Genomic DNA, 22,099 nt, shown 5'->3' on the forward strand with positions numbered 1-22,099 from the left:
ATTTTTTCATTTTTTTTTATGCATTTCAGTTTTGAGTAGAGTGAAAGAGATAGAACCAAAACATTCTAGTACATTTGGTGAAAATGCTAGTTCAATCTAGTAGTAGTGTTGCCATGTGGTACAATCCAATAGTACCGGTTTTAGGGCAAATTGTAAGCAAACTCGGTCGCTCATCCATACAAAAATCGAACATGGCTGAATCATAAATTTGACACATTAGAACACCTATATGTACTCGCCTTGGTTTATACTATGAATAATTAATTTCCTTTAATTATTCCTGTATCGATTGAAAACTGTTTCTTAAAAATCGGGTACGAACTGACGCAGTGGGAGCTATGTCATTTTTTGCTAGAAGAGGCTTAAAAAGATTCTACAACTGCAATAAAAATCGAAACGTTCGTTGATATCTATAAGTCTTTTTTTTTTATTTTTCAAATCAAAGTATCATATTTTCGAACACTATTTAATGTTTTCAAATGAGCCTAGTCCTTTTATTGGAATTTGGTATATTTTGCTGCTCCATTTCACCAATCTTAACACAAATACATTCTTCTTCTTATTTTTCTTCTTTTGCATTATTATAGACTTTCAGCCTTTTGCTGGTTCGTCTCTTGACACAAAAACACAAAAACACAAATACATGAAAATAGGTACAAAAGGATGATGATGAACTGGCAGTTAAAATCCTCGAAATTAAACGTCTAGTGAATGAAAATTAAATCAGGTGCACTTAACTAAGGTCTATCATACATTAAGCAAGTTGCGCCTCCCTATTTTTGCTACAACCTTTCACATGTTACGATCCGCACATCATACAATCTTCCTTATTCTCCAGCGAACAAACCATCTCGGCCATCCTTCTGTTGCGCTCCGCTTCGGAACCATTCGCCTGTTGCTGGGCGTTGTCCGCCGCCAAATCTGGTGACACACTTCCCTTGGCCACAGCACCGCTCATCTTACTCGGAGTGCTGGTGCTGCCATTCATCTTCGACGGGGATCCTCCGACCGAGCTACTGTTCATTCGGTTCGATTGATTCAGTCTGGTCTTGTCAACGGTGAACTGAATGGCATTAACTGCTGGTTTCGTACGCAGATAGTACATGCCCGTTTTCAGACCCATCTTCCAACCGTAGAAGTGAATCGACGTCAGTTTACCATAGTTTGGCTCGGCAACGTGAATGTTAAACGACTGCGACTGATCAATGAACGCGCCACGATCAGCAGCCATCTTGATACAGTTCTTGACGGAAATCTCCCAGACAGTCTTGTAAAGATCGCGGATTTCTTGCGGGATTTGTTCGATATTCTGAATTGATCCGTTCGACGCGATGATCGTGTTCTTCATATCGTCATCCCACAACTCCAGCTCGGTAAGATCCTTGAGCAAATGATGGTTAACGATCTAAAGGGGAGGGATACATATTGTTAGATCTCTACATCTAAACCATGTGGAGTGTTGCAACTTACCTGGAATTCACCGGATAGCACTCGCCGATTGTAAACATTGGAAGTGTACGGTTCAAAGGATTCGTTGTTTCCGAGAATTTGAGCAGTAGAAGCTGTTGGCATTGGCGCTAGGAGCAGTGAATTTCGGACTCCATGTTTGGCAATCTTCTCCTTCAAGGCAGCCCAGTCCCACAAATCGGTCGGTTCTTTGTTCCACATGTCGTACTGGAGGATTCCCTTGCTCACCGGACATCCCGGATACGTTTCGTATACTCCTTCCTTTTCTGCCAATTCGCAGCTTGCTTCCAAGGCACCGTAGTAAATGGTTTCAAAAATTTGCTGATTCAACTTCTGGGCTTTGTCGCTGTCGTAAGGATAGCGCATCAGAATAAATGCATCTGCCATTCCCTGGACACCGATTCCAATTGGTCGATGACGCATATTTGAGCGCTTAGCTTCTGGCACCGGGTAGTAATTGATGTCAATTATTTTGTTGAGATTTTTGGCTGCGATTTTGGATACTTCTTTCAATTTCTGGAAGTCATATGTTTTGTCTGGTTTCACGAACATGTTCAACGCGATGGAAGCAAGATTACAAACAGCAATTTCATCCTTGGAAGAGTATTCAACTATTTCAGTGCACAAATTTGAACACTTGATCGTTCCGATGTTCTGCTGGTTGCTCTTCCTGTTACAAGCATCTTTGTAGAGCATGTACGGAACACCGGTTTCGACTTGCGACTCAATAATGGCAAACCACAAATCTTGAGCCTTCAATTTGCGAATAAATCTACCTTCCTTTTCATATGAAGTGTACAGCTTTTCAAATTCTTCGCCCCATGTATCCGACAACCCGGGACATTCATGGGGACACATTAAACACCAGTCTTCGTTAGCCTCAACTCGCTTCATAAACAGATCCGGAATCCACAGCGCGTAAAACATGTCCCTTGCTCGGACGTCTTCAGCACCGGTGTTCTTCTTAAGGTCCAAGAACTCGAAAACATCACCGTGCCACGGTTCCAAGTAAATAGCAAAAGCGCCTGGACGCTTGTTGCCTCCCTGATCTACGTACTTTGCAGTATTGTTGTACACCCTCAGCATCGGGATCAAACCGTTGGAAATTCCGTTCGTGCCGGCAATGTACGTTCCCTTTGACCGAATGCAATGCACGTTTAAGCCGATACCTCCGGCCGACTTGGAAATTAAGGCACACTGTTTCAATGTTTCGTAGATTCCTTCAATACTATCGTCGCTCATAGTCAACAGAAAGCACGACGACAATTGCGGTCTACAGGTAGCCGCGGCAAACATCGTTGGCGAAGCGTGCGTGAAGTACCTTTCCGAGAGCAAATTGTACGTCTCAATGGCAGAGTCGATGTCCTCACCGTGGATTCCGATAGCCACTCGCATCAGCATGTGCTGTGGGCGTTCCACGATCTTTCCCTTGATCTTCAGCAGGTAGGATCGTTCCAGGGTCTTGAATCCGAAATAGTTGTAGCCAAAATCCCGATCGTAGATGATGGTCGAGTTTAAACGATCCGCATTGTCCTGGATAATCTTGTAGTGATAGTCCGAGATCATCGGCGTACGCTTCTTCAGGTGCTCATTCTCCATCATGTACAGATCGTGCATCACATCTGGGAAAGGACAAATATTATCATTAGTGGGACCGAGTAAAACAACACTTGAAACTTTCTGCGATTTTTCATACAGTCATTTGCAATATAATATATTATCAGATCTCATGTATCCGTTAGCAGCTGCTAAACAAATTTCAAAACATGAACCGATGCACGTTACTGACCCTTATCTACTTATTACCATATTTCACTGAATAAACAGTTAACGGCAGTCATAACATGAAGTTTCCTGAACGGCAGCGACACATGTTCCTTGTACAAAACATTGCATGCAACATACCATTGTGGGTACTTCCAACTGGATCACTCTCAATCTGAATAGATATTCGAATGATTTCAATCAATTATTGCACTTACCGGAAAAATGTTTCTTCGTTTCCTTGTGCAAATTGGACACGGCCAACCGGGCGGCCAGGATGGCATAATCGGCGTGTTCCGTTGTCAACGTAGCTGAGGTTTCCGCAGCTAGATTGTCCAACTCCTGAGTCGTCACACCCGAGTAAAGGCCATTGATTACTTTCAAGGTGATGGCAACCTATAGTTGAAAATTACATTTCCGTTAAGAGACATCGAGTTCTAAATACATCCCACAAAGCTATTGTCATTAGATCAAGAAGACGTAAAAAATTAACATACCGGATCGACAAAGTCCATGTTCAATCCATAGCACAATTTTTGAATTCGGGATGTAATCTTGTCCAGGTGTACTTCTTCCTTGCGACCGTCTAACGATGAAAAGACCACAAATTAGCAATGTTTCAGCTGCTACATCCGGAAGTTTATTGCTTCACTTACCTCGCTTGAAGACGTACATCTTGTTCGATTTTAGCACCATTTTCCACACCTAACGAATGCTCTCCTGTGCCAAAGATAACGGGAAACACTAGTTAAGAACAAGAATGGAAGGTTCAATGGAAGAAATGCTCAATTTAAAGTGAATTTCAATAGATGTTCACGATCAAAGTGACAAGCAGGTCCACACTCCTGGACGTACAAATAAGAATAGAAACAGCGATGCAAGCTTTCCCGCAATTTTTGTCTGTTGACACACGAAGCGTCGTCCCACTGACAGAGGGAATGGTGCAAAACGGAACAGAGTGGTGCGTTTAGATCGTGCGTTTTACATGAGAACGCTTCACACAAAGTTGAAATGTTTGGAAAAATTCAAATTTTGAATTGGGTTCTTGACGAGGTTCTTGATGATGATGATGATGATGAAATTTTGCACGGTGAGGTGCAATCACACTTAGAAAATAATACCGACCTCGGTTTGATTTCAATCGAGTTTTTATCTGCTGAACGGTCGGTAGTCTGTTCGGTTCAAAGAGGACTAACCGAGCTGTCTTTGGAACTAGGGGGTACCAACAATCAATACGAAACTAACGATTTTAAATTGGCTCACCACTTTAGTAGCCTATTGGTCCCAAGCAAACGATTAACGTACCCTATTCTAGTCGAAATTCTAGTACTACGCAATGTTTGTTTTGATTCACTATGAAAGTTTGACCACAAACGAAGTGACAGACGACTTACTGGCGAAGAAATCCATTAAAATAATGTGGTTTACTGTAATAGAATTTTCTTGGAAGCTTGTGCCATCATCCACCAGATGGGTTAGTTTTTTTGTTTTGATTTGAACAAAGTTGATTTTGTGTACAATGATTCTTTGACAGTGTGCAAAGAGTGAGTACAATTTTGTCATTTTTTTATGCATTTCAGTTTTGAGTAGAGTGAAAGAGATAGAACCAAAATATTCTAGTACATTTGGTGAAAATGCTAGTTCAATCCAATAGTAGTGTTGCCATGTGGTACAATCCAGTAGTAGTGGCACAGACAAGCAGACATAACACATTGAATATTTCTCACTGTAAAACATCATCACTAAAACATTACCGCCATCTGTTGAGTACACTGTGGTGGGTAGTACGCTGAACAGATGGCGGTAGTGTGTAAACGTCAAACGCAAGGGAATTGACTATGCGCGCCACAAGTGGCGGTACTACCAACTACGATACTTTCAAATTGACCGTTAAATGCTTGTTCGATGAACAACTTGCGAGTGTTATGTCTGTTTGTCTGTGGTAGTGGTGTTGCCATGTGGTACACTGAAAAATTGCAATAGCAGGTTAGTCACCAAAGTTTTTGAGCCGCTCCGTCTGTCACTTCGTTTGTGGTTTGACAGATAAAATGAGGGGTTATTGGTTTTTCCTATGCTTCGAGGGGTGAATCGATTAGCTTGGGACCGAAGAGAGTACCAGAGCTGAGCCAAAAAGTTGAGCACGTTATTTCGGGACCTTCTAGCACAAACGAAGTGACAGACGGAGCGGCTCAAAAACTTTGGTGACTAACCTGCTATTGCAATTTTTCAGTGTACCACATGGCAACACCACTACTACTGGATTGTACCACATGGCAACACTACTATTGGATTGAACTAGCATTTTCACCAAATGTACTAGAATATTTTGGTTCTATCTCTTTCACTCTACTCAAAACTGAAATGCATAAAAAAATGACAAAATTGTACGCACTCTTTGCACACTGTCAAAGAATCATTGTACACAAAATCAACTTTGTTCAAATCAAAACAAAAAAACTAACCCATCTGGTGGATGATGGCACAAGCTTCCAAGAAAATTCTATTACAGTAAACCACATTATTTTAATGGATTTCTTCGCCAGTAAGTCGTCTGTCACTTCGTTTGTGCTTCTAGTCTTAGAGTTACCTCTATGGGGGTACTCCAGCTCAACGCTACAAAACATTATTAACCGGGACTAAAATGGGCGATATAGCTTGGACAATGTTGTCGACTAAATAATAGCAAAGGAGACGAACCAGCCCAGGGCTGAAAGTATCCTTAATAAAGATATAAAAAATAATAATAGCAAACTAAAAAGAAGACTGCCGAAACATCTTTAATACACCGATAATGGAAACGCTGGCATCAAGCGATAGAATAAGCGGTTCCTAAGATGGTAGCCCTATAATGGCGGATAAGTGAGAAAAAAAAATTACAACCATCTATAAACCAACAAAAAAAGACAATGAACTGACATCAAGGATTAGTTTTTCGTTTTGTACATGAAAAATAAAATTGATAAGTTAATGACTATAACCTAATTTAATTTAAAACGTCAAGAGAGTAATAATCATAAAAATGCAGATCTTTCATTGCTTCTTTTCCGCAGCTTTTATTCTGCTTCTTCTCCATTGTTGCCATTGCCTTTTCAAGTTATAATGCTTTCTTGCTTCCAACTTTATTTCCTCATCTTCCTCCTCTTCCTCTCTCGCTCAACCTTTTTCTTTTGTCGTTTCTCAAGTGAACCCTACACGATTGCTTTTATTGACAATAATCGTATTGTCAATACATGCTATATTGACGTCAATATATCGAGATTGACAATATTTCTGAATTCACATCATCAATATTATAGTCAATAATTCCCCTTCGCGTCAATATATTGATGCGTGTGGGGTTTGCTTCAATCCTTTGTTTCTTTGCGTTCTCTTTATCAATTTTCTCCCGCTCTACTTGCATGTATATTTCCGGCCATTCCTCGCTGGTGGCTACTGCTGGGAATGCTCTCTTGCCCATTTCTGTCTGCTATCTGTAATTTGTATATGCGTGTTGGTGATATCCTGTAGGGGAGCTGCGTTGTTTTCCTTTTCGGCTGGTTCTAGACGCTCTTCATTAAAAGATATTAATAAAAAAACATTTACAATACGAATAAAATAAGAGAGTAGCGATTCAATACGGCATCTCTTATGGTGGTGAATGGAACGGCAAAATCCCTGGATGCTTCTCGGTAAGATTTCCCCGCACGCATCATTACCACAGTCTTCTCCAAATCCTCCGGCGTGTATTTAGCTTCCATGATCTGCTGAAAAACATAGGATAAAGTAGAATCGTCATTGTGGTGCAAATCAGATTGGATTCACCCTTTGTATATATTAGTATGTTTTAGCGATTTGAGCTTATGTATTGGTTATGGTGCAAGGATACTAATACATATACTAAACTCGTGTTTATTTTCTAAAAGGTGGGAGGTATTGTAATCTCGTAGATTTAAATTTAACTATAAGATTATCTGAGAATGTAATGGCATGCGTTAAGTTCAGTTTCAAAACAAACTGATTCATGTCAGAGGTCTTTCACTTATTATGTAAGGGTTTATAGGGGGAGGGAAGTCTAGGATTTTCTTATTTTTAGGATTTGTTTTGTTATTTCTCGGATTTGTTAGGAAAAAATCAGGAGGGTTGAAAAATACTGAAATAGTCTTACGTAATTAATGGACGGCCCCTAAATAATAGAAATAAGCATGTTGACGGAGGTTGCAATATTCCCAAACAATGGTCTAAGACTTGTAAGACCTACGAATTTGTGAAACCTTTATTCTTTCGGGACACTATGGAGGAAAAAAAATATAAATTTATTTTGAAGAGCAACACTCCTGATTTTTTTTCTCATTTAGGGTTTTGACAGGAACTTTTTTTTAGGAAAACAGACTATTTTGGAAAACGGCATTCGTTATGGTTTCTTCCTTAATTGAAATTTTGCTATACAGGGAAATCATATGAATGATCCATTGCTTAGAATTGAGATATAAAACGATAAACACTTACCTTTCCGATCGATCTTCAGGAAACTACTTGCAAAAATCACTTAAATACGCTTAACAACTGGTAGTACATCCGAGAGATTTTCTTAGAAAATAGTTAAGAACGCAACCGATTGACAGAAATGCTCGACACGTGATAAGGTTTTTATTTTTCTTATTTTAATTGCATGACATACTGCTTAATTGTTGACGTAAACATCAAGCTAATGCATTAAGGAACATGAATATGTATTCATGTTTAATATTTACATTGTTATGATGCATATAAATAAACAAATTCAACAGGGTGTACGAATTTCGGTCCCGCACGGTACATACATATGTATCGAGAAGGAGAAAAAAAAACTATTTTATTTGCTTTATTACTACATATTTACATTTGAAAACATAGGAATTATAATAAAATCCGAAATCCGACACGAACAAACCGTATAAGGGAATATGATAATCATGCGTTATAACTCCAATTCAAAACCTTCGTACACCTTGTCGTCCATTGTTCAACTAAACTATAAAGGAGCATACATTTAATTATTGTAAATGAAAAATCTCAATCCTATCTACTTACAATTTGTAGTAAAGCCAACAAAATAACAAACAAAATTATCATTGACATGTAAACATACTAAATGCGCGAGTGGGTCACTCATTTTTGTCACACTAGAAAATCACTTAAGGTTTACGTGAAACGCACATAGAATTTATGTATGTGGAAATCACGTAAGTTTCAATGAAAATCTTAGTGGCTTCGAATGGAATATCCTTTGATATATAAGTGATAGAATGTAAATTCTATTTACGCCACGTACAATTGACAGGAAAGGGAAATGTGAGACTCTACGTGATTTTTCACGTAACAATAACGTGTCAATTATTTTGAGTGTAGCTATAAAACTAGGTATGATCGAATAGATTTATTCAGTCAAAACAAGAGATGAACCATACGATCCACATTCATCGTCATCAGATGAGCTCATTTCTGATACATCCGATTCATCCACTGGTAATGGGAGTGGTTCCAGCGGTAGCTTCGAGTATTCGTACTTTTCGATCGCTTCCGGTTGCCACATCAAAACCTTTAAATCACTACCCTCCTTTTCTTCGACATAAAATTTTCCCTTGACCATAGCTTTTGCATCGAAAGTAAAACAACCGGGTCCCCTTGGATGATCTCCGTCCCAGTATCCATGGAATCGGCAATCTTCGAAAATCACTTCAGCAGGACCTTTGGCAACGCTAGCAATCCAGCTGCCTTTCAAGATCACATTACTCCCGCTAAAAATGTAGCATCCAACACCATGTCGATGATCCTTGAACCAATTCCCTTCGTAGCGTGCCCCGTTCGGATAGAGATACTTCCCGAAACCGTGTCGTTGATCCTTTCGAAATTCTCCTTCATACTGGGAACAATCCGGGTAATACATTCGTCCCATACCATGTTTCAGACCTTTATACCAATGGCCATCGTAACGGTAGCAGTCTTGCAGTACCAAACGTCCTTTTCCATGCAGTATACCCTTGCGGAAACAACCATCATAGCGGCCTCCATTTGCAAATTTTGCTCTACCTTCACCATGGGGCTCAAGACGACTGTTTCTTGGACCGTTGTATTTCTGAAAGTAAAGTGAAGGATGATTCAAAGAAATGTTGAGCCATCTTGAAATCCTACTTGAATGTCATATACCACGGCTTTTTCGTCTTCGGAAGGTTGAAACTCGTAAAGTATTTTCTCATCAGTCAATTTGTGTGCCATGGCTGAGGACATATAAGCATGCAGAGCCTGCTACTAGCCTAGTTATTGTACCTACGACTGAAAGCCGGGGTGAAGTTTTCACCAGCAGCATCATTCGAGCACAATAAAACAAGGGGGGTTATTCCGAGAGTCGTTAAGTTAAGATACCAATACTAATAGTTACTTTCACATGGAAAAATATTGTTGTTTGAAAGAAACCTATAGTTATTCCAGCATTAATTCGACCGTCAACTCAAGCATATCTACCTAATAGATTCAACTGTTCATCTTATACTCAATTCAACTATAACTTTGATCAATTATAACAACCGTCAAATGTAATTTATTTATATAATTTGGTTTCAAGTGATCATCATAAATCTACATACTTTTAACTTGTGATGCGTAGAGCAGGCGATAAGATAGCTGGCTCTCACGCAGATGAACACGGTTCAAATCTAAGCTGAATGTTCTTGTTCACTTTTTTATGATTTTGCAGTTGTGTTTTTGGATCGATAAAAAAGTAAAACAAACTTCCTTAAAATGTCGATAATGAAGAGCAGTTCGTTTAATAAACATTGTTAAATTGTGCTTTCCTAACAATAGTTTTCTTGAATCAACTAAAGCATAGTTGTATTTTGAAGTTTGACGTTTGTTCATCTACTGAAAAATATAGTTGAGCCAACCGAGGAGCCAACTATGGACTATAGTTGATGCCCTCTATATATAGTCAAATCAACTACAGTTTCGGGTTATCTCTAAAACAATTGAACAATATAGTTATTTTGACCGGAAAAATAATTGCGTCTGCTATAATTTGTTCTCCGTGCGGGCACATAAAAACAATCTGCAATTTTCAAAGTGTAGAATGTCCGTCTTACCCCAAGGGGTGGTCACTCTACATACTTATTTTGCGCCTACATTTGTCTCAGTGTGTCGCGCTGCGCCAACTGTACCGACAGTGCCTACAGTGCCGAACATCGGGCTGACTTTGTTGGTGATTAATTGTATGATTGGCAGTTTTTTACAGTTGCAATGTTACAAAGCGAAAGCTAGCGTAATATCCCTAATAAAAATAACCATAAAAGATAGCTTAAAGGCCCAACGCAATGTGGACAGAAGCGGAACGGAAACGGAAAGTTTGACAGTTGTCCCAAAAGACATCAAGATGCCTAACCGAAGTCGATTTGGTTCTAACTAGTTTTCAATCCGACAAGTAGGCTTACTCATATCGGGCTTTTCCGGTGCCGCCGCCGTTCCGCTTCCGCTGTCATTGCGCTTGGGCCTTAAGGGGAAGATTACCACCCCGAAAATAAAAAAAAATATATTTTCGGCTCGTTTTTATTTCTCCAAAAACATTGGAAAAAAATTATCTAAAATCCAAGAAAAACAGGTTTTCCATAGATTCTTGAGAAAATTTACATGTTAAAATAGTTTTTCTATCTCATCATGAAAAAATATTGGACTCTCAGCAAAACCGAAAAGTTGATGTTTTGAGGTTTTTGAGTCCAACTTTATGCCATGATAAATAACAAAACATATTTTTGCACGTGAATTTTATTTAAAAAACACGAAAAAATGTTTTTTCTTTAGATTTTTGATATCTGTTCCCAATAATTTTAGAAAAATCGAAACTCATTTTCGGAGCGGTATGCTTCCCCTTAACGACGTGTTCGGGGTAGCATCCAAACCATTTGTGGGACAGTTTACCCATCCGCGATACAGTTCTTTTATGGTAAGTGTTTATTAGGGATAATTTCGGCAGTACACCGATTGGAACTGGTATGATTTTCTTATGCTGATGGATGTTAGAATGGCCGGTGTGGTAGCAGCAGCTGCCGTCGTAGAACGAAAAATTATCCTAGGAATCACGACAAGCAGCTTCGTTCCGATCGTATTTCTGGATGGTACTTGACATTAGTCCGCTGATCCCTTACAGGGAAACGGATAGATCCCAGACGAGAGGAACTGTGGAGGGTATGCCGGAGCAGAAGCAGCATTGTTTACATATATGAAAAACGTTGCTTTTTACAGTGTGGTATTGTTTGAGTGGCCTTGGCCAGTTCCGGAAAAAATGAATAATTTAAGTTTAATAATGAGTATTTATTTTAATGTAAAAATTTACTTCAATTTAACACATAATAGTAAATTAAATTCAGTAAGTTTTGTTCCTTAGAAGTGTGGGAATGATTCTGGCCTAGGAAAATGCCGGAAGCACACGCGAGATATTGCTATGGGGTATTGAAATTGAGAAGTCATTTTTAAATGTATTAAAATATTTCTTTTATTGATATCGTCACTGACTCTGAATCTATGGTCAGTACTCTGTGAAGGCCAGAGTGATCGTCTCGACATTCAGAAAAAAAAGGTGGTTGATCCCGGGAATCCACTACCATTGCATTGGGCTGCGGATTCAGCGTATACCTCGGCGTAGACGAAGTTATGTGGCATGTTGAAGTTCGAATATCTATTCAAATTCAACTAACTGAATGACACCTATTCCCTGAGGGTGCACCGAAGCTTTCGTTTGTGGATCCCTAGGGAGGTGTTCGCGGTGCTGTGAGGTGAAATAAAGCGTCGTGTAAACTCTACATACCACTTCGGCCGAGGAAGGTTGATCTCACGGAGCCGGGACTTCCTTGAGTGTCTTCCATGGTGATGAGCAATAGTAGAATTACGTCTTTCGATTGTACCTTCGCCGGTAGAGAATACCGAATCCGATTTTTGGGGATCGAGGTCGGTGTTGCAATTAACAAAAACTGTTTGTGTCAACAATCAAATTTTAACGCACGTGCAGAAATAGTGCAGTGTTGCCAGTTACTTTAAACATCATAAAACATGTGTACCATGGGTGCAAAACAGTGCCAATTAGTGTGCCCAGGTGTGCCCATATTTGTTTTTCGCACACTGTGCTGTGTGGCCAACCCCTTAAATTACTTAATACCAATGGAGCAGCGCCATCTGTTTGGAAAATAGCCTTGACTTAGGCCGTTAGCAATGCTGTTGTATTTTATAAGGACTGTTTCAATTTGAAACTAGAACAGAAACGCACCTTTCGCAATGCTGAGTTGCAGTTTCATTATTCGAGCACTATTTTGCACCAGATTTGCAACTGCTCGACAATTCTGTTTTATTTTTGAACGAGTTTGAAACACGAATGGAACTCTGTTTCAAATTTCTTAGGATGTAGTTAAAGATGTTTCGAAGAGCTTCACAAAAAAAAAACGGAGAACTTCATAGAAAATAGTAAAGTTTATGGAGCATGATGATTACAAACATCTTTTAGAACTGTGCGTTGCGCTGATCGTGTTGCAGTTTTATTTTTGACAGTTTCAAATTATAGAATTGTCGAGTAGTTTAAAACAATTTTGAAACTCAGCATTGCGAACGGCCTTAATGGTTCATTGTTATACTGACACGCAGGTCAAAAATAAAATAAAAGTAGGCCGCAGAAAAACTGACGTGGTTTGGTTTAACTGCAGTTTTTCTTTAGTGATTTTGATAAATTGTTATTATTTTCTAAATTCTTAATTCTAAATTTTTGATTGAATCGAATTTGGCAAGTGTTGACACGGTAAGATAAGAAGAAACTAGAAGATATCCGTGCACTGCGTATGTCGTGAAACGGTTTTTCTTCAAAGAGACGGTGCTGAATATTGACTAAAAGTCGTCAATTCCAAGCTCAGGTGCTGCATTTGGGAGAAGCATTTTGATCCAACTTAGGAAACACGAGAAGACGGGCTAACTATAGACTATTAGCATAGAGGTAACTCTAAGACCAGAAGGTCCCGAAGAAACGTGCTCAACTTTTTGGCTCAGCTCTGGTACTCTCTGCGATCCCAAGCTAATCGATGCAATCCTCGAAACATAGGAAAATCCAAGAACCCCTCATTTTATCTGTCAAACTTTCATAGCTAATCAAAACAAACATAGTGTAGTACTAGAATTTCGACTAGAATGGGGTACGTTAATCGATTTGCTTGGGATCAATAGGCTAGTCAAGTATTGAGACAATTTAAAATCGTTAGTTTTCAACCGGTGCTATTAGGGTGAGACCCATCCTTTTTATTGGTTTATATTATATTTCAATCAGTATTTGTGAAAACTTTAGCTTGGTGGCAGCCGCTTTTGCTTACTGAGTAGAAGATTGTGGGTTTACTTCCAAGCTCCTCCAAAAACAAAGCAATTACTATGGTCGCATCGCTTGCTTAAGCGAATCCTGACTCATCTCCTACCCAACTATCCAACTCCGTAGCATCTATGGGAGCGTTGGTGAGTCGCTGGCTTCCCGTTAAGTAGGTGTTACATCAACAATATCCTTCCTTTCTCCTAAAGAGCCTGAATTTAAAAATTGGAACAATCGATTGTCTGTCAATGTCATAGGAAAAGTCATTCCAATTGAGCAGAAGACCTGTCAAATTGATAAGATTGACCTCTTTATAAATTCAGGCTCTTTACTTTCTCCGTAACGGCGAAGATAAGCGTGGCAGGCAATGGTGATTGTCATGCTTTTCCTGTTCTGAATTTTAGTATACATAGGGGAAATTTCTCTAATGTTGGCCTATGGATCTAAGATTGGGCCCATCGCTAAAAATCTGCTATTTATCAATTGTATCCAGATGAACGCGTCATTGTGACGGATATTTTTGGTTGCTATTGAAAATTTAGTCGATTGCTGAATTTATGTATGGGCCCAAATTAGGGACACTTAGGCCGACATTACATACATTTCCCCTATATATTTCATAACAAATAAGGTTGGGTTAAAACATGTATATAAATTGATTCCAATTTTGAACAACTAAAGAGTTGAAAAAATAGTTGTGGTTTTCATTTAGATCTTATTCTGAAATTACAGTACTGACCCGATTTAGTCAGCCCCTCCGCGCCTTTTATCTCTCAATAGTTTCACATAACAGTAATTCCAAATCTTTCTCAATCATCTTCAATATGGATGTTTAATGTATACTTAGGTACAATAAGACCACTGAAAATACGCATAGATTTCGTGGAACAATAGAAAAGATTTTCAAAAAGGGGCTGACAAAATCGGGTCTCAGTTATAAAAATATAATTCTAAAGGTTAATACGTTATCCCGCAAATGTTAACATAAAGTTGACATGTTCATAACAGCTGGAAGGTAAATCATGTTTAGCTAAGGGCAAGTTTTTGGTTTGCGCTTATGTCTCAGACTAACAGTTTGCAACAACAATAAGCAACAAATTTTACATCAGAACCTGTAGACGGTTGCTGTTATATTTCTAATGTCTCTCATCCAGTGATGCAAAATATCATGACACTCACGTGACACTCGTCTTCGCATCAACCGACTATCGCTGACAGATCGTTTTGTCACGCAGTGAGAGTTAGAGCCATGGCAAACAACAATCACCAGTAATGGTCGCTGCTCACAAGTAAGGCCACGGCCAGGGTAGACGCGACACGCGACGCGACGCGATGCGACTCACGCAAGGAATAATAATAAATAATAAGATTCTTTTGAATTGGTCGCGTCGCGTCGCGAATCGCGTCTACCCTGGCCGTACCCTAAAACGGTACACTCGCTGCTGATGATGAAAAGCAGAACGAAAACAGTGAAGACTTCTGCAGTACGATCGTGAGAAACAGCGTAACGACAGAAGAAAATGAAAACAATGCCTACGCATTCCAAGTTCGTCTCGGCAGGCGCGACTGTGTGAGTTACAAACAAAGCAGGCAACATGAAACGGAAGCTGTTTGGCTCACTCACCAACACACTCACATAAGCAAGCAAAGCAGCAACTGCTTCAAAACGAGCACAGATGAGTGTCGTGATTGTCGGGAATGACCAGATCGGTGATGGATCACAACAGAAGACGACATTCACCAGTTGCTTTTTACTTCTTTCGTCAACTTGATGGATGGTCATGGGAGCTTCGACGAGCACATTGATAGGAATGTACAAAGGGTTACTGTTACTACCATCAGCTGTTTGGCGATCGTGATTGTGATAGGTTGCAACTCTGCTCTCATCAAGACAAGTTTAAGTTCAACATGTATTTCTGTCATTCAATTACATATTCATTAAAATGGTATGGATTTCTTTCCTATCTTAAATTAATAACCGTCAATGACATAATACTCTAGAAAATTTATTATCTACATACAATCATAGTACATAGTACCATAGTATAGTACATAGAGTCTTGCACTGAAGCTGGAGGGTGTTTTATATTCAAGAGAATGGGTAGAACTGTTAATTAAAAATGGTATAAAAAACTAGCGCATTGTTATATTGAAAAAATGAATACAAGTAGTGAGAAAATGAAATGCTAAATTGTTAACCATTGGTTGATACTTACCTACTACTGATTCATAGGAAAAGACACACCTCCAAACCACATTGAATTACCTTAAGAAGAACTAGTTTTGAGTGAATAGACTAAGCATGGCTTGTTTCTCTTTGTCCTTCTTCCGAACCGCTTCGATGCTCCGATTTTTCCAAGTGCTTTTACGTAGCTTGATGGGACGGCTTCCGACGTAACGACCTGCGAAAAAGGAAACGCATCTTGAATGGAATGTGTTCACAACGTCTATAAACTGTAGCTTTTTCAAGCTTGCTTTTTATTGCATACAGTAATATTCGGCTGTATAAGCTCCCGAGCAAAGTCTGAGATCAAATTGAAATCTAAATTTGATGTGATTTCGCTGATAATGATTACTCATGTTGCTGTCGTTTTTGGTCGTTTTATTGATTAAAATATCAAAATTGTGAGCAAAAAAATCTTCCTGTGACATCACATTGAAAACTATTTCTGCTATCAAGTGAGAGCAAACTGAAAACTAAAATTGATATAAATTTTTCCTGTTGATAACAAAACAAGTCTTCAATTTGATGTTATGTTAAGGCAATGAAAACAAACCCGCAACAACATATTTTTGAAGAGCAAATGTACAGCAAAATGAAAAAAAAAAAAATTGGTATCACATTTGTGAATTACAAATTATGATTTCAGTATGATGTTGATATCAAAACTTGATTTCAATTTGCTGTCATTTTGATGCTGGACTTTGCTCGGGCTGTTTTTCAGTAAAAATGTATTGTTTAGAGGCTCTGTTCGATATATTTTAATACTTTCCTATTGATGTAATTAACGATAGTAGGGTTTTTGATCTAATTTCCGTCATACTAAGCACAACCCGCGGCTTACCTCTCTTTTCTGAACGAGTTTAAACAAAAAAGGAATATTTTTGTCAAAGATGACTTGCAAATTTGTTCACCTTTCCATACGTACCGTTGGATTTGATAAAGAGTCACAAATTGTTGAGATATTGTCTAAAATCTAACACTGCTTCTTGATTCTAAATTCGTTCTACGAGTTTCAATTCCATCCTAATGCATTGAAACGCCATTAGATTTTCTTCGTCCTACGGCTAAACGTAGAAAAAGGGGATTCGCTAGGAGCGCTTCTTTTGTTTAGAGAACAATGAGCGTAAATATTTGTACAATTCGCTCTAACAGGATTTATGTTGTAGCTAATGAACTAACGCATCGGAACAATCCTATTATTGATTTGTGCACGGTGAAATCATTGATATTAGTGATCTTTTCTGATCGATAGAACGGAAATGGGCGATTACGACGAAGTAGCGCTCTACCCTACATAGATCTCGATTACTTTTTCGAAGCTGATACGTCCCAGGTTTTGAAAGCAATGCATTTCATCGTCGGTTTGGCATAACTGGTAGCCCGAAAATTTCCCCTATCTGATGGTAGTGTTAGCATGCGTGGGCGAGCTACCAGTTACACCAAATCGTTGATCGTCGATTAATGCATGATACTATGTGGTAACCCAATTGAGGTAATCCTATGACCAATTGACAAATTAAATTTATTTATTATTGAGTTAACTGTCAACAATAGAATCTACGGTAATTTCACTATCATTTAATGGTTATATTTCAGCATGGACTGAACTACCCACCGTGTTCATCGGGGGAAACATTTCATTTTTTTTTGGTTGTCCGAAATTTTTATTTTTCTGCTGTAAAGTTACTCTATGGCCTTGCATTACTTCGTACAAGCTTTTTACGATTATATCCATCAAATCAATACAGTTCAAGCCAATCAATTACAAAATCAGTAAATAAAAGCCTTGTTTATCTTGGACATACATAGTTCCGGGTCGTAATAATTATTTGTTGACATACTTAAAACGAAAATCCTAAGCTTACATCCATCAAGGAAAACGTTCAGCCCCATTCGATTTGTAACGGAGAAAAAAAAGTAGGGAAATTGAACTCGTGCGAGTTACTCCGCCGAATCGGATAATTGCCAGATCAGACGCTCCTCGTAAAAGTCTATGACAAGCTGGGGACAGTGCTTGCGCGCTTCCTTGGACGACACAAGCTGGGCCTTGTCCTTGTCCTTCCATTGGATCAGGAATAAAAGCTCATTGTTTGCTTCGGTGGCTCCGAGAATCTTCTCCGGGGCGTAACCTTTTTCGAATCCATTCATTCCATCATCGCTGGCAGCAGCATCATTATCGACTGCAGCAGTCTTCGACTTGCTTGACTTGGTCGACGCAGAGCCATCCTTATCATCGTCTGATCCATCATTCTCGGCATCCGAATCGGCCTTTCTTTTCGAGCTACTCGTGGAGGACGGTTTGGCAGGTTTCTTTTTCTCCTTTTCCTTCTCTTTTTCCTTGGGGCGGCTTCTTTCTTTGCCGCAGTGCGAGTATCTTCAAATGCCTTGATCAACTCCGGGCACTCCAAATTCTCTCTCGGTTCCCAGGTGTTTGCTGACGAATCGTATCCCTTCCATTTCAGGAAATATTCGACCTTACCCTTTCGTTCTCGTCGATCGACGATTTTCTCTACGACATACTCCTCCTCCTCGCTGGACTCGCTATCAGAATTCGGTTTATTTTCCTTAACCTTGCCCATCCTCCAAAGCGTCAGTGGTGTTGTGGAAAATAAAATCGATGGTGGCGCTACTGACACAGGCTGAACTGTCGTTCAGTCACTTCCGGCTCAAAATACCAAATTCACAACTGGAAGTCTTTCCAGCAATCGGGAAGCTACGTTTTGTGCGGAAAAAGAGTGCAATTATAGCAAAAATTTTCACTTTAACAAGCCAGTACGACCTCGTTCGGCAAACAAAAAAAAATGTCAAAAAAAAAATTAAAAATAAATGAAAAAAAAAATAAAAAAAAATAAAAAAAAATAAAAAAAATAGGGGAAATGACGGCTTCGGCATGCCAGACTATTTTCGGCCACCCCAATTGAAACACTATTTTCACTGGATTTTCTTACGAAAACACTTCGCTGAATGCATGCAAACGATTCTTTATGCTTTCAGCTTCAATTTGACTATACTTTTACCACTGAGAAAAAGCAATCTAGCAAGGTTTTCTGAAATGAAACACACGCACTACAAATTGTAGCTGATTTCGAGTTGCCGATAATAGAACAGCAGATTTACATGCAATTTAAATGGAACGGTTGCCGAAGAAAAACTGGTTGCCGACAATACTCGCTCTCACTAGAGAAGATTGGAACTTTGTAAAAGCGTTTCAAAACAGTTTTTGACAATTCTTTCGACTGAAATTGTTAGAGCAGCTGGCAGCAAAAGATTGTAAACAAACCAATACTGCATATGTGTGCGTTCCTTAGAGAAAAAGGCTATAGAACGAAGGTCGCTGCTTAGGTTGCCGAGAATACGTAAATTCTCCTATATAAAAAAAATGAAAAAAAATGAAAAAAAAAATAAAAAATATAAAAAATAAAAAATTTCTAGGGTTTTTGATCTAATTTCCGTCCTACTAAGCACAACCCGCACTTTACCTCTCTTTTCTTAACGGATTTGAATAAAAAATGGAATATTTCTATCAAAGATGACTTCTACATTTATTCACCTTTCCGTACGTACCGTCGGATTTGATAAAGAGTCACAAATTGTTGAGATATTGTTTAAAATCTAACACTGCTTCTTGATTCTAAATTCGTTCTACGAGTTTCAATTCCGTCGTAACGCATTGAAACGCCATTAGATTTTCTTCGTCGTACGGATAAACGTAGAAAAAGGGGATTCGCTTGGAGCGCTTCTTTTGTTTTGAGAACAATGAGCGTAAATATTCATACAATGCGCTCTAATAGGATTTATATTGTAGCTAATGAACTTACGCATCAGAACAAATCTATTTTTGATTTGTGCATGGTGAAATCATTGATATTATTGATCTTTTCTGATCGATAGAACGGAAATGGGCGATTACGACGAAGTAGTGCTCTACCCTATTCATGTTTTTAGATGGAAAATTAATCTTAAAATTTGATAACACTGTAAACAATTTATTCTTGATTTTGTTTTCTTGTTTCAAAAAATATTTGATACAGTAGGCGAGAAAAATAAATTCTTTTACTTATAAAAAGCAAACGAACAAATTTGAAAAGAATGGTATTTCTCGTCATTTTTGGCATTCTTTGCTTTAAAATCACTTTTTGCTGATAAGTGTTTCTTGTGTAAAAAAAAAAGGATGTGGAACACGATGGTGCTGTCAGAATGAAAATCTAAATATACTCATTCTGGGACAATTCCGTTCTAAGTTTTTAAACGCAAATATAAACTATTTTGCAACACTGTACAAACATATATATATATTTGGAAAATTCATCTTTGGTCCTTCGGATTCTTATAGTAATCTGCTTGGAAGTCGATTTGGAGAAAGAAAAGGGTAATCACTTGATACCCTTTTGATGAAATTCAATTGAGCAATCAATTTAATACGCTTACAGATGATGCGAATGATCTATCATCCAGGCAAAATTGCATTAAACATTCCCGGCTTAATGCCAAAAAGGAAAAGGTTCCCCCTAGTCCCCCTAGTCCTATTGAGAATCAGGTTGCTCGGGACTACCTGAATATTTTCTCTCGGGAAAATATGTTTGATGATTGCTGGGGGACAGATTAAGACGAAGTAAGATCTATAACTAAAAAGTTTCATAATATGAAAGCTAGAGGTGATGATGGAATTTTCTATATCCTCATAAAAAAACTCCCAGAGAGTACCTTGTTTTTCTTGGTAAAATTATTTAACAGATGAATCCTGATTAATTTGGGGTCTTAGTGGAATACCTGTATAATGAGAGAGAGAAGGATTAGTAATTTCCATTTATTCCCACTACCTTATTTGCTTATCCTTGACAGATACGCGTATTTCGTCTACAATGTGCAGACTTCTTCAGTGTCTTGTACTAATACTCGACTAGAAGTCTGCACATTGTAGACGAAATACGCGTATCTGTCAAGGATAAGCAAATAAGGTAGTGGAATTATGTGGAAATTACTAATCCTTCTCTCTCTCTCTCTCTCATTATATTTAACAGATGTTTCCATTTGACATACTTTCCTGATAAATGGAAAAATGCAAAATTGTTTTATTTTTGAAGCCGGATAAAAATCCAGCTGAAGCTTCTAGCTACCGTTCAATAACTTTGCTTTCTTCAATAAGTAAACTTTTTGAAAAAAATAATTTTGAATAGAACAATGCTTCACATTAATACGAACTCGATTTTTGCAGATAAGCAGTTCGGATTTCGCCATGAACATTCATCTACTCATGAACTCCTAAGAGCTACCAATTTAATTCGCTCAAACACATCTGAAGGCTGCTCAACTGGAGATGCTCTGCTAGGCATAGAAAAAGTATTCGACAGTGTGTTTGATTAATAGATTAAAAAGTTTTATTTTCCACTCTATATTATGAAATTAGTTCAAAATTATTTAACTGACAGAACTCTGCTGGTAAATTATCAAAATTCTAAATCTGATCGACTACCTATTAGAACTGGAGTTCCTGAGGGTAGCATTCTTGGGCCTATATAGTATAACATTTTCACTTCGGACCTCCCTGATTTGCCTCATGGTTGCCACTAATCTTTGTTCGCCGATGACACAGGCTTTTCCGCTAAAGGAAGAAGTCTTCGTGTTATTTGCAGCAAACTGCAGAAAAGTTTAGATCTTTTCTCTTCTTATTTGGAAAAATGGCAGATTTCTCCCAACGCTTCCAAAACTTAACTTATAATATTTCTACATGAAACCTAGTAGTAGTCACATAGTCACTATGATCGGAGTTCCAATTTCTTGATCAAGTCAAGTGAAATATCTTGGATTAAAACTTGACCAAAAATTAACTTTCAAGTACCCATTAAGGGCATTCAAGCCAAATGTAACAAATATATAAAATGTTTGTATCCTCTTATAAACAGGAAATCCAAACTTTGCCTGAAGAATAAACTTCTAATATTTAAACAAGTTTTTAGACCGGCCATGTTTTACGCTGTGGTCGCATATTGACCTAGTTGTTGCACTTCAAGGATTCAGGATGGAACATTCTGATCAATAAATAAATTACATTTACAATGTTGAAGATGCTAAGCGTCAAATGACAGACTTAAAGTGGTCATTTTTATACGGTAAATGAGAAAATGAAAGCATAGAGTTGATAGTTCCGTTAGAGTACGGCAGTGTGAAGATTGTATATAGAGAGTAGAAAGCGAGCAAGGACAACTTTGAGGAAGGTACGAATTGTGTTGATCATCTCTTTTTACGATTCGTATGTCTTGACATTTTTACCTAGGGGATGGGTACTTAAGGGGGTTAGTCTTTAG

General features: G+C 38.4%; 3 protein-coding genes and 1 pseudogene across 3 annotated transcripts in view; all 4 read right to left on the reverse strand.

Annotated features, from left to right (window-relative positions):
* Positions 1-477: 477 nt before the first annotated feature.
* On the reverse strand, positions 478-4,075 carry RnrL (Ribonucleoside diphosphate reductase large subunit). Its single transcript, XM_065228135.1, has 5 exons — positions 3,888-4,075; positions 3,729-3,817; positions 3,450-3,627; positions 1,471-3,089; positions 478-1,405 (listed from the first exon to the last, which is right to left on the reverse strand). The coding sequence occupies exons 1-5, from the start codon at positions 3,925-3,927 to the stop codon at positions 800-802; spliced, it is 2,532 nt and encodes an 843-aa protein (XP_065084207.1). The 5' UTR covers positions 3,928-4,075; the 3' UTR covers positions 478-799.
* A 4,551-nt stretch (positions 4,076-8,626) lies between these two features.
* Positions 8,627-9,469, reverse strand: Rsph1 (Radial spoke head protein 1). Its single transcript, XM_065228251.1, has 2 exons — positions 9,382-9,469; positions 8,627-9,325 (listed from the first exon to the last, which is right to left on the reverse strand). Exons 1-2 carry the CDS (start codon positions 9,463-9,465, stop codon positions 8,627-8,629), a joined length of 783 nt encoding a protein of 260 aa, XP_065084323.1. The 5' UTR covers positions 9,466-9,469.
* Positions 9,470-15,711: 6,242 nt separating this feature from the next.
* LOC135706565 (RNA-binding protein 42) overlaps positions 15,712-22,099 on the reverse strand; it is a 59,308-nt gene continuing 52,920 nt past the window's right edge. The window contains exon 5 of the mRNA XM_065228218.1: positions 15,712-15,972. Within this exon, the coding sequence (XP_065084290.1) occupies positions 15,848-15,972 (125 nt within the window). The 3' untranslated portion in view covers positions 15,712-15,847. The remainder of the gene's footprint in view (positions 15,973-22,099) is intronic.
* On the reverse strand, positions 17,560-18,513 carry LOC135706583 (chromobox protein homolog 3-like; annotated as a pseudogene).

This window comes from Ochlerotatus camptorhynchus, unplaced genomic scaffold (assembly GCF_037179485.1).
Source record: "Ochlerotatus camptorhynchus isolate MF236.1 unplaced genomic scaffold, CSIRO-AGI_Acam_v1.1 ptg000284l, whole genome shotgun sequence".
Taxonomy (NCBI): Eukaryota; Metazoa; Arthropoda; class Insecta; order Diptera; family Culicidae; genus Ochlerotatus; species Ochlerotatus camptorhynchus.

Excerpts from the sequence above, each read along its gene's own strand:
- RnrL (XM_065228135.1), bottom strand. The coding sequence starts at position 3,927 with ATGGTGCTAAAATCGAACAAGATGTACGTCTTCAAGCGAG. Across the intron at positions 3,628-3,728 it reads ACATGGACTTTGTCGATCCG|GTTGCCATCACCTTGAAAGT; the intron begins GTATGTTAATTT and ends TTTCAACTATAG. Across the intron at positions 3,090-3,449 it reads AACGAAGAAACATTTTTCCG|ATGTGATGCACGATCTGTAC; the intron begins GTAAGTGCAATA and ends GTCCTTTCCCAG.
- Rsph1 (XM_065228251.1), bottom strand. The coding sequence starts at position 9,465 with ATGGCACACAAATTGACTGATGAGAAAATACTTTACGAGTTTCAACCT. Across the intron at positions 9,326-9,381 it reads CCGTGGTATATGACATTCAA|AAATACAACGGTCCAAGAAA; the intron begins GTAGGATTTCAA and ends CTTTACTTTCAG.